Below are 18,081 nucleotides of genomic sequence, written 5' to 3' on the forward strand. Positions count from 1 at the left end.
TTCCTACAAAGTACATCTTAAGATACTGACTGATTCCTTCATCTTCACCCTTGAGTTAGTTACCTTTGCCAAAAAATAGCCTTGTCCAAGACCCTTGGAAGGTGCAATAAGTAGATTCAAATCTAGTAGAGCACCTAATAATGGTTCCCACAAGTTGACAACTCGTTGCTCCCCTATAAATGAGGTGATCACAGCCATGGAAACATTCTACTACCTAAATATCTATTCTAGCAGCTAAGCACAGAGAATGTCAGTGCCCACCAAGATTAAGGGACGTTTGGTATTGCTACACGAGTCTGTATAGCAGCTACCCAAGAAACTCAATATACAGTCCAAAGCATACACAGTCTGGGCATCCTAGCAGGTCCAGTCCCAGGTGGCAGCTATGAATCGCCTGACTTCACAAACATCACTTCTTTCCTTTGATACTTATATGCCTTTTTGGTAGCATGCAAGCCAGCTGCTGGGTTAGTACTCCCAACAATGTATGCACATTCTATAAACCAAAACTTCATCATTATTTTGGAACATTTGGTATAATAAAGTTTGATGAGATTTCATATCAATATGCAGTATCAAAAAAAGTATCTGTCAAAGAAAGAAAAAAAAAACTGCAAGAGATGTTACTGAAGTAGGCAACAAGGAGCCTCTGAGGAACTTTAAGTAAGAGTGCTATTCTGGGGCACCTGGGTTGAGCGTCCAACTTTAGTTCAGCTCATGATCTCGTGGTTCGTGAGTTGGAGTCCTCGTGTCTGGCTCTGTGCTGACAGGTTGGAACCTGGAGCCTACTTCTGATTCTGTGTCTCCCTCTCTTTCTGCCCCTACACAGCCCACTCACACGCTCTCTCTCTCTCTCAAAAATAAATAAACAAACATTTAAAAAAAAAAGAGTGCTATTCAACAAATTTACTGAGTGCCTACTATATATATCAGATATTATTTGGGGCACTGAGAATACAGTGATAATCAGATTAATACTCAAAGATAATTCTGCTGTGGGAAAAATAAATTGATAGGGAGACAAAAGTGGGGGTTAAGAGACTACTAGAGTCATCTAATCAAGAGATGACAGTGGTTTGGATGGTGAACATGAATACGGGGGGGGGATAAATATTTTCTAAGGAGAACCAACATGATTAGATTACATGAGGAAGTTGGAAAAAAGAAGCAAGGATAATTCACAGGTTTTCGGTATGAATAACTGAATGGAAGAATATGCCATTTAGTAAGATGGAAAGATCTGGGATAAAAGCCTGAGGGGGGGTGGCATAGGCAGGAAATCAAGAGTATTATAATGAATGTATAAAATTTGAGATGTTTGTGAGACATCTAAGTGTAAACACTAAAAAGTCTTTTTCAGAAAAGAAAACAATCAAGCGGGGCACAGACCTATCTCTGATTAATATGTACGATAAAGCTCAAGTACTTAATACAGAGCAATATTTAATCACAGGATTGCCACAGAAAAATATAAAACCCTTATTTTTAACACATTTCTGGCCTGAGAAAAGGTGAAAAAAGCCTAAACAATTTTGCAAAGACCACCATTGTACTTCAGAGGCTCTTATGGACCTCTGAAACTGATTAAATCTAGAACAAAGCAACGTAGGCCTGACAGGAAGGAAACCATCTGCCCTCAGTGGCATTTCAGGATTCAAACTTTTCAAAGTTATTTTGCCGTATAATCCCACCCAACCCCACTAGAGACATTGTAGGAAACTTTAAATGTGGAAATAAAAGAGGTAAGTGAAACTAACACTAACAGTTAGTGTTGGCTATGTGTCTGCCACATAAACATTTTCATTAAAAAATTTTTTTTTCTAATGTTTATTTTTTGAGGGAAAGAGACAGAGAGCGTGAGGCAAGGGAGGGGCAGAGAAAGAGGGACACACAGAATCCCAAGCAGGCCCCAGGGTCTGAGCTGTCAGCAGAGCCTGACACAGGGCTCCAACTCATGAGCCATGAGATCATGACCTGAGTGGAAGTCGGATGCTTAACCAAGCCCCCAGGCACCCCAAAACATTTTCATTTTAATACTCAAAAGACTATCCTGTGAGATAGGAATTATCATCTTAATTTTTATACATAAAAAGACAAATTCAACAGAACTTAAAAGTTTGCATGAGGGTCACTTGCGAAGCCTGAACAGGAGAAATTAAGTGCTCAAATCTTAGTTTACATTGCATAAAACTTTTGTTACAGTCCCAATATTAAAAAATAGATCACTGCACTACTTCCTGAAACTTAATTTACTATAGTAAATTAAAAGAATAAAAATGGTAAACTGTAAGACAGGAAACTGAAAAATCTCAGTATCACATCACCTGGGCTACCGCAAAGGTCTCCAACAATTGTTTTTAACCTCACTTCAGCAACCCCTCAACTTCTAGGATTATCTTCCTAAAACAGATGTGCTCATGTCAGTACTTTTCAAATACTTCTCTAATGCCTGCATGATGAAATTTAAACTCTTCTGGGCATTTCACATTGTTGTTTACCTCAGTTCACAGCTAAGGAAACTGAGGCTCAAAGGTATTAGTGACATGCACAAGGTTACATAACTATTAAGTATCAGAACCAAGACCAGACATTAGCTTCTCTGGAGATGGGAATCATTAGTCTAATATACATTTCTTAACTAAAACTTGGGGTCAGGGGCGAAATGACCTCCCCAAGAGTTTAACGATAGAAACTTTAATGGTACACAGGTCAAAACATTTGACAGTATTTATTATTTTCTACTATAATTTTTGCATCTATCTGATAAACTATACAAGAAAGTTATTGCCCAATATGAAAAATACAGGGACATTCACTAACAATATTCCAGTAAAATGTGAACAAATCAGTTAAATGCCAACAGAAATTCCCAAAGCAACTGCTTCAATGAATTATCTAGATCTATGTGAAAGAGTAGCACAAAAGACAACCTTTCTTATTCAACTCAAACTTGAAGCTAAATGGCTACTCAAGTTATTTCCATAAATTAGATTCAAATTACAGAAAATGTTACTGGAGAGTGGTCAACATGGTGGAGAAGCAGGGGGACCCGAAGTTCCCGTGTCCCTCAAACACAGCAGTATTGAGGCCAGAAGACTTGGAATTCTAGGAATCCGGGTTACAGAGTGACAGAAACATCTCCAGGGGCCCACAGGGACAACGTAGCAGGCCATAGGTGCATGACTGCAAACTGGGAGAGATAAAACAGGTGGCATAGGAACAGAAGGGAGGGATCCCCTTCTGTGAAGAGACAAAAGGAAGAGAAAGACAGGCTGTGGAAATGTAGGACTGTATTTGGATAAGAGAAAAACCATGGACCGGGGAATGGAAAAAAATGGAGAAAGAACCAATTTCTAACTGTGGGAGGTGGGGAGCCAGCCCTGAGCTAGGTAGCTACCTCTCAGGAGCAGAGAGAACAACCCTTTCCCTTGAGTGCTATGAGAAGACAAATAGCCATTCCAAGGACAAAAGACCCTGTAGGCCCATGAACCCCTTGCCCCCCCCCCTCCCCCGCACCAGCCAGAGGTCCTTTGTACCTGACAGTACCCCAGAGTGACAGTATCCAGGAACTGGGACAAGGGATCCTGTAAGACATTGGGGTTTGAATCCCAGCCACGTGCCTGGAAGGCACAGGAGATGGTGGAGGGGGACATAGGTGGCTGCTTGCACTCGCACCCACTCAGCACTGTGAGGAGCCAGAGGCCCTCAGTTGACAGGCTGGGTGGAGTGGCACTTCCCAGGAACCAGGGTGCGTGGAGCAGGATCCGGGTTTTAATCCCACCCAAGCACCTGGAAGGTGCCGGAGACTGTGGAGCAGAACAAAGTGGCCTGCTCGCGCCCGTGTGGCACTGTCAGGATGGCCTGAACAAAGTGGTTTGGGACACCTGGTCCAGGGAGGAGAGGCTGGGGTGTTGCCAGTTTTCTCCCCATCACCAACAAGGTGGGGTTTCAGGGAACAGACAACGGGCCCACAGTGGAGGTGGGACCCACATACACCAAACCACATCCCTCTGTACCTGGTAACTGCATATGTAACAGAGCAAGATTGACACTGACTTAACCAAACAGTCCCTCTTCCAGATCATTGCAGGCACTGGTTCCAAGGCCCCATCAGATATTGGTCCAGTGGTTTTTGTATTCTTTGATTTGATTCTTGATCAATTCTTATTTTGTGTGTGTGGGGGGGGATATATATATCCCCCCTTTTCTCCCTCTTATTTCTTCCCTTCTCTAGTCTGGTTATTCTGGTTGTTGGTTTAAGCACACATTTTCAATCTATTCTTTTTACATCTCTTCTGTCTCTCCTTTACCCCCCCCCCCACCCCCCCCACCCCCCGGTCTCTGGACTAAGCTGTATAGTTTCTCTGATTCTCTGCCTGGTCAATTTTTTTTTCTTTTCCTTTTCCCCACCCATCACTTCTCTCTCTCTATGGGATAAGGCCTCTTCCACCACCATACACACCCCTTTTTAAAATTTTTTCCAGGGACACTTCAACGAACAAATCAAAGCACACCTAGTGAAAGATCCAAACCACCACTATGAGTAGGGAGATAAAGCAACCAGAGCCTCAACAACAGAGAGCATGAAACACACTCCAAAAACACCTCCTGAAGGGCCAGGCCCTGGACAGTGTTATGACCCCTTTTTAATATAATAGTGCTCACAGCAGCAAGACTCATAACAACCTATTAAAACACATAAGGGACAGAAAACAAGCCAATATGACAAAATAGAAGAATTCTCCTCAAAAGAAATTCCAGGAAGGAATGACAGCTAGAGAATTGCTCAGAACAGAAATGAACAATATAACTGAGCAAGAATTTAGAATAATAGTCATAAGATTAATAGCTGGGCTTGGAAAAAAGCATAGAAGGAAGAAAAAAAGCTTAGAAGATGGCAGAGAATCTACTGCTGCAGAGATCAAGGAACTAAGAAACAGTCACAACAAATTAAGAAATGAGGTGCTAAATAAACTAGATGCATTGACAGCAAGGATGGAAGAGGCAGAGGGGAGATTAAGTGAAATAGAAGATAAAATTATGGAAAATAATGAAGCTTAGAAAAAGAGAGGTAATAAAATATTAGACCACAAGGGGAGAATTACAGAACTAAGTGACTTGATGGAAATGTAATAATATCCATATCATACGAGCTCCAGAAGAAGGAGAAAGAGGCAGAGGTTTACTTGAACAAATTATAGCTGAGAACTTCCCTAATCTGGGGAAGGAAATAGACATCCAAATCCAGGAGGCTCAGAGAACTCCCTTTAGATTTAACAAGAATAGATCTTCTCCATGGCATATCATTATGAAACTGGCAAAATACAAAGATACAGAATTCTGAAAGCAGCTAGAGACAAATGGGCCTTAACCTACAAGATAGACATATAAGGGTAGCAGCAGACCTGTCCACTGAAACTTGGCAAGCCAGAAGGGAATGACAGGAAATATTCAATGTGCTGAACAGGAAAAATATGCAGCTAAGAAGACTTTTTATCTAGCAAGATTGTCATTCAGAATAGAAGGAGAGATAAAGGCTTTCCCAAACAAAAACTGAAGGAGTTCATCACCACTAAACCAGCCCTGCAAGAGATCCTAAAGGGGGACTCTGTGAGTGGAATGCTGCAAACACTAAAAAGCACCAGAGACATAAGCACAAGCATGACATCTACAGATAACACAACGACACTAAATCCATATCTTTCAATAACTCTGAATGTACATGGACTAAATGCTCTAATCAAAAGACATAGGGTATCAGAATGGATTAAAAAACAAAAACAAAAACAAAAAACAAGATCCATCTATATGCTGTCTACCAAAGACCCATTTTAGACCTGACGGCACTTTCAGATTGAAGGTAAGGGGATGAAGAACCACCTATCATGCTACTGGAAGTCAAAAGAAAGCTGGAGTAGCCATACTTATATCAGACAAACTAGATTTTAAACTAAAGGCTGTAACAAGGGATGAAGAAGGGCAGTATGTCACAATTACGAGGTCTATCCATCAAGAAGAGCTAACAATTGTAAATGCTTACACTCCCAACTTGGTAGCACCCAAATACATAAGTCAATTAATCACAAACATAAGCAATCTTACTGACAGGAATACTGTAATTGCAGGGGACTTTAATACTCACAACAATTGACAGATCATCTGGGCAAAATATCAATAAAGATACAAGGGCCTTGAATGATACACTGGACCAGATGGACATGATAGATACATTCAGAACTTTTCATCCAAAAGCAGAATACACATTCTTTTTGAGTGTACATGGAACATTCTCTAAGATGGATCACATACTGGGTCATGAAACAGCCCTCAATAAATATAAAAGGATTGAGATCATACCATGCATATTTTCTAATCACAATGCTATGAAACTTGAAATCAACCAGAAGAAAAAAATTTGGAAAGCTTCCAAATGCACAGAAGTTAAAGAACATTCTAATAAAGAATGAACGGGTCAACCAGGCAATTAAAGAAGAAATTAAAAGATACATGGAAGCAAATGAAAATGAAAACGTGACAGTCCAAATCCTTTGGGATGCAGCAAAGGCAGTCCTAAGGGGAAACACAATGCAATCCGGGCCTATCTCAAAAACCAAGAAAAATCCCAAATACAAAATCTAACAGCACATCTAAAGGAATTAGAAGCAGAACAGCAAAGAAATCCCAAAACCAGCAGCAGAAGAGAAATAATAAAGATCAGAGCAGAAATAATATAGAATCAAAAAACAAAAACAAAAAACCCAGAACAGATCAATGAATCTAAGAGCTATTTTTTTGAAAAAATAAAACAAAATTTTTAAACTGCTAGCCAGACTTCTCAAAAAGAGAAAGGACCCAAATAAATAAAATCACAAATGAAAGAGGACAGACCACAACCAGTATCACAGAAATATAAACAATTATCAGAGAATACTATGAAAAATTATATGCCAACAAACTAGACAACCTGGAGGAAATGGACAAATTCCTAGACACCCACACACTATCAAAACTCAAATGGGAAGAAACAGAAAATTGAACAGACCCATAACCAGTGAAGAAATTGAATCACAGTTATCAAAAATCTCCCAACAAATAAGAGTCCTGGGCCAGATGGCTTCCCAGGGGAAGTCTAACAGACATTTAAAGCAGAGTTAATACCTATTCTTCTCAACCTGTTCCAAAAAACAGAAACAGAAATAAAGATTCCAGATTCATTCTATGAAGCCAACATTTTTTTTTCCATTTTTTTTTTAACCTTTATTTATTTTTTTGAGACAGAGCATGAATGGGGGAGGGTCAGAGAGAGAGGGAGACACAGAATCCGAAACAGGCTCCAGGCTCTGAGCTGTCGGCACAGAGCCCAACGCAGGGCTTGAACTCACAGACCCTGAGATCATGACCTGAGCCGAAGTCGGATGCTCAACCGACTGAGCCACTCAGGCGCCCCTCTATGAAGCCAACATTAACTTGATTCCCAAACCAGACAGTGACCCCACTAAAAAGGACAATTACCTTTTTGATAATTTACCTAAAAAGGTGAAATATCCCTGATGAACACAGATGCAAAAATTCTCAACAAGATACTAGCAAATTGAATTCAACAGTATATCAAAAGAATTATTCACCACGATCAAGTAGGATTCATTCCTGGGCTGCAGGGCTAGTTCAATATTCGCAAATCAATCAATGTAATACATCCCATTAATAGAAGAAAGGATAAGAACCATATGATCCTGTCAATAAATGCAGAAGAAGCATTTGACAAAATACAGCAGCATCCTTTCTTAATAAGAACCCCCAAGAAAGTCGGAATAGAAGGAACATAACTTAACACCATAAAAACCATATATGAAAAGCCCACAGCTGATATCATCCTCAATGGGAAAAAACTGAGAGCTTTCCCCATGAGATCAGGAACACAGCAGGGATGTCCACTGACACCACTGTTGTTTAACATAGTGTTGGAAGTCCCAGCCTCAGCAATCAGACAACAAAACGAAATAAAAGGCATCCAAAACTGGCAAAGAATAAGTCAAACTTTCACTTTTTGCAGATGACATGATACTCTACATGGAAAACCCAAAAGACTCCACCAAAAAGCTGCTAGAACTGATACATGAATTCAGGTAAGTCGCAGGATACAAAATAAATGTATAGAAATCAGTTGCATTTCGGTACACCAATAATGAAACAACAGAAAGAGAAATCAAGAAATCAATCCCATTTACAATTACGCCAAGAACCATACCTTGGATTAAACCTAACCAAAGATGTAAAAGATATGTACGCCAAAAACTATAGAAAATTTATGAAGGAAATTGAAGAAGACACAAAGAAATGGAAAAACATTCCATGCTCATGGATTGGAAGGATAAATATTGTTAAAATGTCAATACTACCCAAAGCAATCTATACATTCAATGCAATCCCAATCAAAATTGTATCGGCATTCTTCTCAAAGCTAGAATAAACAATCCTAAAATGTGTATAGAACCACAAAAGACCCCAAATAATCAAAGTTACATTGAAAAAGAAAACCAAAGCGAAAGGCATCATAATCCCAAACTTCAGCCTCTACTACAAGGTTGTAATCAAGACAGTATGGTATTGGCACAAAAACAGACACATAGACCAATGGAATAGAATAGAGAACCCAGAATTGGACCCACAAATGTATGGCCAACTAATCTCTGACAAAGCAGGAAAGAGTATCCAATGGAAAAAAGACAGTCTCTTTAGCAAATGGTGCTGGAAGAACTGGACAGAAACATGCAGAAGAATGAAACTGGACCACTTTCTTACACCATACACAAAAATAAACTCAAAATGGATGAAAGACCTACATGTGAGACAGGAAACCATCAAAACCCTAGTGGAGAAAACAGGCAACAACCTCTTTGACTTCAGCAGCAGCAATTTCTTGCTTGGCATGTCTCCGAAGGAAAGGGAAATAAAAGCAAAAATGAACTATTGGGACCTTATCAAGATAAAAAGCTTCTGCACTGCAAAAGAAACAATCAACAAAATTAAAAGGCGACCAATGAAATGGGAGAAGATATGTGCGAATGACATATCAGGTAAAGGGTTAGCATCCAAGATCTATAAAGAACTTACCAAACTCAACACCCAAAAAACAAATAATTCAGTGAAGAAATTAGACACTTCAAAAGACACTTTTCCAAAGAAAACGTCCAGATGGCCAACAGACACATGAAAAAACGCTCAACATCGCTCATCATCAGGGAAATATAAATGAAAACCCACAATGAGATACTACCTCACACCAGTCAGAGTGGCTAAAATTAACAACTTAGGAAACAACAGATGTTGGTGAGGATCAGAGAAAGAGGAACCCTTTTGCACTGCTGGTGGGAATACAAACTGGTGCAGCCACTCTGGAAGACAGTATGGAGGTTCCTCAAAAAAACTAAAAATAGAACTACCCTATGACCCAGCAATAGCACTACTAGGAATTTATCCAAAGGATAAAGGAGTGCTGATTTGAAGGGGCACATGTACCCCAATGTTTATAGCAGCGCTTTGGACAGTAGCCAAATTATGGAAAGAGCCCAAATGAAATGTCCATCAACTGATGAATGGATAAAGATGTGGTTTATATATACAATGGAACACTACTTGGCAATGAGAAAGAATGAAATCCTGCCATTTTGCAACAATGTGGATGGAAGTGGAGAGTATTATACTAAGTTAAATAAGTCAATCAAAGAGAGAATATGTTTTCACTCATATGTAGAACTTGAGAAGCTTAACAGAAGACCATAGGGGAAGGGAAGGGGAAAATATAATTTCAAACAAAGAGGGAGCAAACCATAAAAGACTCTTAAATACACAGAACAAACTAAGGGTTGATGGGTGGGCACAGGTGAAGGGAAATGGGTGATGGGCAATGAGAAGAGCACTTATTGGGATGAGCACTGGGTGTTGTATGTAAGTGATGAATCACGGGAATCTACCCCCAAAACCAAGAGCACACTGTATATACACTGTGTGTTAGCTAACCTGATATTATATAGAAAGAAAGAAAGAAAGAAAGAAAGAAAGAAAGAAAGAAAGAAAGAAAGAAAGAAAATATAACTAATACACAGGCAGTATACTTTTTTATTTTATGTAAATGCTGAAAAGGAAAGGTGACGTTGCCTTTCCTTTGATACTTTTTTTTTTTTTTAACTTTATTTATTTATTTTGAGAGAAAGAGTGCAAGCAGGGGAGGGGCAGAGAGAAGGGAGAGAGAATCCCAAGCAGGCTTGGCACTGTCAGCACAGAGACTAATGCGGGGCTCAAACTCATGAACTGTGAGGATCATGACCTGAGCCAAAATCAAGAGCCATTCACTTAACTGATAGAGCCACCCAGGCATCCCTCCTTTGATACTCTTATAAAGAACTCAGTGAGAGGCACCTGGGTAGCTCCACTGGTTGAGTCTTGATTTTGGCTCAGGTCATGATCCCAGGGTAGTGGAACTGAGCTCCTCAAAAGGCTTTACACTGAGCATGGTGCCTGCTTAAGATTCTCTCTCCCTCTGCCCCTTTCCTGCTCACTCTCTCTCTAAAATAAAAAAAAAAGTAAATTAAGTTAAATAAAAAAAAAAAAAAAAAAGGATTCAGTGAAATTAAAACATACATCCAAGTTCTCTAAACAATCCAATTATCAACAAACCGCACTATGAATTATTTTTTTAAACTTTTTTGCTACAGCTTACAAAAGGTACCATTTCTCTGAAATAAATTTTCTATTTGCCCTCACTTAATCGGGTAAGGAAATCAATTAGCCAATATATACTGTAAATGAATAATTAACAGGAATGTATGTCTGTCTCTGTATGTATGATAGAAGGAGGTAAGAAAATAGGGGCACCTGGCTGGCTCAGGTGATAGAGAATGAGACTCTGGATCTCAGGGTCATGGGTTCAAGCCCCATGATGGTTGTGGAGCCTACTTAAAAAATGGTAAATAAACAAACAAACAAATAAATATGAAAGAGGTAAGAAAATAACAAGAGGGTAAGAAGCCATCTGCATGTTCAATGCACTACCTATCAAGATTCCACGGGCATTTTTGATTAAAGTAGGAAAAACACTCCTAAAATTTATATGGAACCACAAGACCCCAATATCCAAAGAAATCAATGCAGGAGGCATTGTACTTCCTGATTTCAAGCTATCCTATAAAGCTATAGTAATCAAAACAGTATTGTACTGACATAAAAACTGACAAATAGATCAATGGAACAGAATTGAGAGCCCAGAAATAAACCCAAACATATAAGGTCAACTAATATTTGATAAAGGAACCAAGAAAATTCAATGGACAAAAAAACAGTCTTTTCAGGAAATGCTGCTGGAATAACTGGATTGAAAACACAAACAAACAAAAAAAGACAAGGGGTAGGGGCTCCTGGGTGGCTCAGTCGGTTAAGTGTCCGACTTTGGTTCAGGTCACGATCTCACAGTTTGTGAGTTTGAGCCCCATGTTGGGCTCTGTGCTGACAGCTCAGAGCCTGGAGCCTGCTTCAGAGTCTGTGTCTCCCTCTTTCTGCTCCTCCCCCACTCACTCTCTGTCTCGCTCCAAAATAAATAAATACTAAAAAAATTTAAACAAAACAAAAGACAAGAGGTGCCTGGGTGGCTCAGTGGGTTAAGCGTCCAACTCTTGATTTTGGCTCAGGTCATGATCTCATAGTTCAGGAGATGAAGCCCCATGTTGGGCTCTGCGCTGACAGCACGGACCCTGCTTGGGGTTCTCTCTCTCTCTCTCTCTCTCTCTCTCTCTCTGCTCCTCCCCCACTCTCTCTCAAAATTAACTTACTACTTTAAAATTTTTTTAAAGACAAGAAATTTGAGTAAAACCACAGAGTAGGATTTTTTAACTTTTGACACTCAATTCTCCTATTGGTCTTTCATACTAACTTTCTAAAAAGTAAAATTGACTGTTCTTTGTTAAAAGCCCTGATTTCTTTCCATGTCTGCCAGCAATGATATTTTTGTAGCCCTGACACACACCTGAAGGAGATGACCCACTCCCATTAAGTTCTCAAGGTTCCAACTCTGCAGCAGTGGCCCACAGGGGTTTTAGCAAAGCCTTGTTCGTTTCTCTGCTTCAAGTGTTCTGCTCGTATTCTCTCCTAAAAGGATCCTTTCTACTTCCCTATATATTTTTTAAATAATTTCCTATATTTAAATGGTAACAATGCTTCAAGCACCACTTCCTTTCACAGAAGCTCTGGTCAAACACTGATCTTGCTTTCCCAACCAAAGTTGTTATCTCTTTTTGCCGTTACCATATACAATGGCATTTATTTTTTACACTTCAATTTTTATGCCCATCTTGATTCTATCTAGAAAGATGTTGAGGCAGCTTACAAAAAAATAATAAAAGCAACCAATACTATAACTGATCCATTAACATAGAATAAAAAATACAATGTCATTAAAGGAAATTGTGCAAAAAGCTTAGTTAGGTTTCTAGCATCAAAAGCATAGAAGTAAACAATGAATTATGAAAGGCATTTGATTCTACTCAACTTGGCACTTTACTCTTTATAAACTTATGCTTTCCATTTGTCTCATATATAATAATATATTTGCTAAATATATAACTTTTATCCATTATTCATGGTATTTGTTTTTATTAAATTGCTTTTGCCTTGTATTTGTGCAGTCTCAGAATTATTAGAACCAAGATTAAAAACTTAAACATGGCAAGAATTATGTCTTCTTGAGATGCATTTAGGCATTTATCAAATATTTTTCTTTTCTTACTGTAAGAATAATGATGGTAGCAAACAAGATAAGTGGTTTATGCACAGAAAAAAGTATAAAGGAATATAAACCTAAACCTAAAGGAATAACAGTATCACCTCTCAGGATTGAGATGATAAATAGGACCCTTCACTTCATTCTTTTACTGAGGTTTTTTTAAAGTTTTTTTTTGGTTATTGTTTGTTTTTGTAAGTAGGCTCCATGCCCAGCACAGAGCCCAGTGTGGGGCTTGAACTCACAGCCCTGAGATCAAGACCTGAGCTGAGATGAAGAGTCAGACACTTAACTGATTGAGCCACCCAGGCACCCCTATTTTACTATGTTTTTAAAAATAAAAAACATGTGTATTACTTATATAACCTGAAAAAGTAAAGATTTTTTTAAAGATTACTCCAATCAAAGGTTTAATGTTAAGCAGCCCAGAAAAAGTCCTAAGAAGCTGGCTCAATTTAAATCAGCTACTCAGGCTAGCTTCAGGATGGGGAGCAGAGGAAAATAATCAGAATCTTGCTTAACAAAGAAATATCAGTATCTTTCATTGAGAATCAGACATTGCTAAGGAAAGAGACTATAGTGAAGGAATTTCCAAAAATAAATTCTAAGATGCTGTCACATTATGAAAGTGTTTTTTAAATATAATTCAATCATTTTTAGGTTTTGAGGAAGATAATAATAAGGACATGGTTTGTAGCCTAATAGTCATCATCTAGAGGTGGATGTGAGATAGGTGTAATAAAAGATAAAATACCATACAGAGGATGGTAATTGTTCTAGAAGAAATAAATGCCATTAAAAGGTTAGAGACTGAGGTTTCACTGTGTGATACAGACACATGCATATCTGAAGAAAATCCAGTGACTCACCAAATAGTTCATGTATAAATATCTACAAAAAGACCATATGGAGCCAGACTGTGAAAGCTCTCAGCCCCGGCTAACGAAATTCCAAACTATAGCCAAACAGAAGCATTAAAGATTTTTGAGCAGGAATGTAACGTAAGTGGCATATTAGAACATTAGGAATATCAATCTGAAAGTGATATACTTGGTTCATATGGTTAGAGAGAGAAAGAAAGACAGAGATAGTAGTTAAATAATAATAGCAACCAAAGGATTTAAATAGACATTTCTCCAAAAAAGATATATACAAATGGCCATTTAGCACATGAAAAGATGTTCAACATCATTAACCACCAGAGAAATGCAAATCAAACCCACAATGACATACCACTTCACACCCACTAGGATGTCTATAATCAAAAAGACAACACGCACTGTCAAGGATGTGGAGAAAGTGGAACCCTCATACATGGCTGATGGGAATACAAATAGTGTGAATGCTTTGAAAAACAATTTGGAGAGGCGCATGGGGGGCTTAGTCGGTTAATCATCTGACTCTTGACTTAGGCTCAGGTCATAATTTGTGGTTTGTGAGTTCAAACTCATATCAGGCTCTGTACTGGCAGTGCAGAGCCTGCTTGGAGTTCTCCATCTCCCTCTCTCTCTGCCCCTACCCTGCTCACCATCTCCCTCTCCCTCTCTCTCTCAAAAATAAACATTTAAAAAAATGAAAAATAAAAAAATTTAAAAAATGAAAAGCAATTTGGAATTCCTCACAAAGTGAAACATATATATGACCAGTGACTCCACTCCTAGGTAGGTACTCAAGAGAAGTGAAAACACACATCTTTACAAAAACTTGTACACAAATGTTCATAGCATTATTCCTAATAGCCAAAAGTAGAAACAACTCAAACATACATCAACTGATAAAAGGATAAAGAAAATGTGACATGTTCATGCCTGCAATATTATTTGGCAATAAAATGAAATACTAATGCATGCTACAATAAGAATGAACCTTGAAAACATGCCAAGTAGAAAAAGTCAGAAACAAAAAGCCATACACATTTTAGGATCCCATTTATATGAGATACCCAGAATAGAAAAACCTACAGACAGGAAGTAGATTAGTGATTGCCCAGGGTTGATGGTGGCTGGGGGACATGGAAAGTCTTCTACTAATGGGTAGAGGTTTTCTAAAACTGACAGTGTTGACAACTGTACAACACTGTGAATATACTAACAATCATTGACCTCTTAATGGGTAAACTGTGTGTATGTGAATTATCTCTCAAGGCTGTTAATGTAATACAAAACAAAAAACAATAGCAACTGCCCCAGACACCAATGTTTAATGGGAGAGGGGGAAAAAAACCCTACAGAATACCCAAGAATATCCTGAAATAAAAATGTAATTTTTATACATCTAACCATCTGTTCTTTCATTCATTAGGCAAATATTACTTCAAACAGCACCTGATATATAATAGCCACTGAAGATTTTCTTCTCTTAAGATTATTTTTTGGGGTGCTTGGGTGGCTCAGTAGCGAAGCATCTGACTTGGGCTCAGGTCACGATCTCACAGTTTGGGAGTTCAAGTCCACATCAGGTAAGCTAGAGCCCCACTTCAGGTGAGTACAAGCCCCGTATAAGATGAGCTCAAGCCCCACTTTGGGTGAGTCCCGCTTCTCTCTCTCTCTCCCTACCTCCTTCTCTCTCTTTCTCTCTCTCTCTCTCTGCCCCTTATGGGATTCTCACTCTCTCTGCCCTTTACTCACTTGTGCCCTCTCTCTCTCTCTCTCTCTCTCCCTCAAAAAAAAAAAAAAAAAAAAAAAAGGATTATATTTTTTATCTTAGGAAGAAAAAAAAAGTATACTAGTAGATCTGTTTAAGACTTACCAGTGATCTGAAGTTGTGATTTCATGGTCAGGCTACCCATTGAACCAAGCTGCGATCCACTGCCAGACATACCACCAACAGGACGGCAAACCTGAACATGGCAAAGGACACACTGTAAACATCAAAAAGTCCCATTAAAAAAAATATGTATGGTGCTAACCAGGCCATTTTCATATCTCACTGAAGACTGCACAATAACAGTGGCCTTCATATTGCTAAATTAAATTTTTAATTCTAGTATTCATCCTGCCTAACCTGTCAGCAAAATTACATGGCTAATCATTCTATCTTCCATGGTTTACTTTCTTTCCTTGGGCTCCCAAGGAACATTCTCTAGGTTTAAGTCCTACCTCACTGATTGTTCTTAGGCTCCTTTGACAATCTCTTCTGTTTTCTCCCCTCTTAATGTTGGGAGTATCCTAGGGTTCAGTTCCCTCTTATCTCTCTGTACACATTTCCTCAAAGATATCATTCAGTGTTGTGACTTTAAATGTCATCTATATACCAATGAGTCCCAACTTTATATTTCTATCCCAGACTTCATTCCTAAACTCTGAACAACTTTACTTGGGGGTATGTGAAAAAACCCCCAAACTTAACAAATCAAACTGAACTCCTGATTTTCCCTGTAAATTATCTCAGTTGGTAACAACTCCATCCTTTCAGACGCTCAGGCTAAAAACCTTGAAGTCATCCTGCCTTTTTTTATTTTCCTTACTATCTGCCAGCAAATTCTGTTGTCTCCATTTGCAAAATATGTCCAGAATCCAACCATTTCTCACCACCTCTACTATCAATCTGTTCAGAGCCACCTTTTTCCCCCCTGGATTAGGTCTCCCTGTTTCTAGCTGTGTCTGGCTTCAGTGCCTATTCTGAACACAATCAGGATGACTTTTAAAGTGTTCAAAATCCTGCAAAAGCTTCCCATTTTACTCAGGGTAAAAGCTTAGATCCATACCATGACCTTAAAAGACTATATAAGATGCATGCTCCCAACTTCCTGATCTTATCTCCTTCTATTCTCCTAATCTACTCAAGTACCTACCTCCCTGTTATACATCAAATATGCTAGCACATTCTAGCACTAGGACTTTCATCTTACTTGTTCTCTTGACAATATTACAGTCTGCTCCAATTCCCTGGTCATTTTTTTTTTCTTCTACAGAATAGATCACCTTCTGACATACTAAGTAATTCACTTGGTAATTATGTTTGTTTTTTTTCATATCCAAGTGGATTTTTTTTTAACATTTATTTATTATTGAGAGACAGAGCATGAGCAGGAGCATGGGAGGGGCAGAGAGAGAGGGAGACACAGAATCCAAAGCAGCCTCCAAGTTCTGAGTTGTCAGAGCTCGACGTGGGGCTTGAACTCACAAACCACAAGATCATGACCTGAGCCGAAGTTGAACGTTCAACCGACTGAGCCACCCACGCGCCCCATATTTATTGTTTTGAATCTCTAGGCTAGAATATAAACTCCATGTGAGCAGGGATCTTTGTTTTGTTCACTGATAAAAGCCAGAAGCCCAAAAATAGTGCCTGACACATAGCAAACACTTAAATATCTGTTTGATGAAATGAATTAAAAAATGGCTTTTGAGGGGCACCTGGGTGGCTCAGTTGGGTGAGCAGTCCACCTCTTAATTTTGGCTCAGGTCATGATCTCAATTTCATGAGTCTGAGCCCTGCACTGGGCTCTGTGCTGACAGCGATGAGCCTGCTTGGGATCTTCTCTCTCCCTCTTTCACTCTCTGCCCCACCCCTGCTCACAGTCTTCTCTCTCAAAATAAATTTAACAACAACAACAACAAAGACTTCGAACTACACTAAATGATTAAGTCTCACATATCTTCTTCAGTCTCCAATCATGGAAAAGGTAACCCCATGTGGAAACAGCATGATTAATATAACAAAGATATTATAACAAAGTCAGAACATTTGGGCTCAATTCCTGTCTATGACACTTATATGATACTACTTAAGTTATATAACCTCTCTAGGTCCCAGTTTTCTATCAGAAAAATGAGTATAACACCACGTCTACCTCACAGAGTTGTTGCAAAGATGATTATGTATATTTAAAAAATGCTCTGTAAATGTTATTTATCATTAATAGTGTTTAAATATCTTTACAATAAAAATCTGTTCTTAGGCTTTTGGGGACTGGATAACAATATTAGAAATATTTCAACTGGGTCAATGTAAAGATTAAAGTGAAATGAAATTTACTTAGCACTTTTTTACCAAGTACTATGTAAGAACCATAATATACAGTAAGACAAAATATCTTGATACTGTACCTATTGTCTTAAATTTTCATACAATTTTAGACTTCCATTAAAATTTTTAAATATCAGGGGCACCTGAGTGGCTCACTCAGTTGAGCATCCAACTCTTGATTTCGGCTCAAGTCACGATCCCAGGGTTGTGGGGTCAAGCCCTACGTCGGGCTCCACATTGAGCATGGAGCCTGCTTGGGATTCTCTCTCTCTCCCTCTGCCCCTCTCCCCTGCTCACGGAATTTTTTTAATTTAGTATCAAACAATTCTGGTATCTTC

General features: G+C 38.8%; 1 protein-coding gene across 3 annotated transcripts in view; it reads right to left on the minus strand.

Annotated features, from left to right (window-relative positions):
• The window catches only part of ITCH (itchy E3 ubiquitin protein ligase), a 143,194-nt gene that overhangs the window by 83,380 nt on the left and 41,733 nt on the right, over positions 1 to 18,081 (minus strand). The window contains exon 3 of one of the 3 annotated variants that reach the window (XM_042931177.1): positions 15,521 to 15,611. In XM_042931177.1, the coding sequence (XP_042787111.1) occupies positions 15,521 to 15,590 (70 nt within the window). In that variant the 5' untranslated portion in view covers positions 15,591 to 15,611. Of the gene's footprint in view, positions 1 to 15,520; positions 15,633 to 18,081 lie in introns of those variants that run through there. The other 2 variants (XM_042931178.1, XM_042931180.1) reach the window with 2 other exon arrangements.

Source organism: Panthera leo, chromosome A3 (genome assembly GCF_018350215.1).
Source record: "Panthera leo isolate Ple1 chromosome A3, P.leo_Ple1_pat1.1, whole genome shotgun sequence".
Taxonomy (NCBI): Eukaryota; Metazoa; Chordata; class Mammalia; order Carnivora; family Felidae; genus Panthera; species Panthera leo.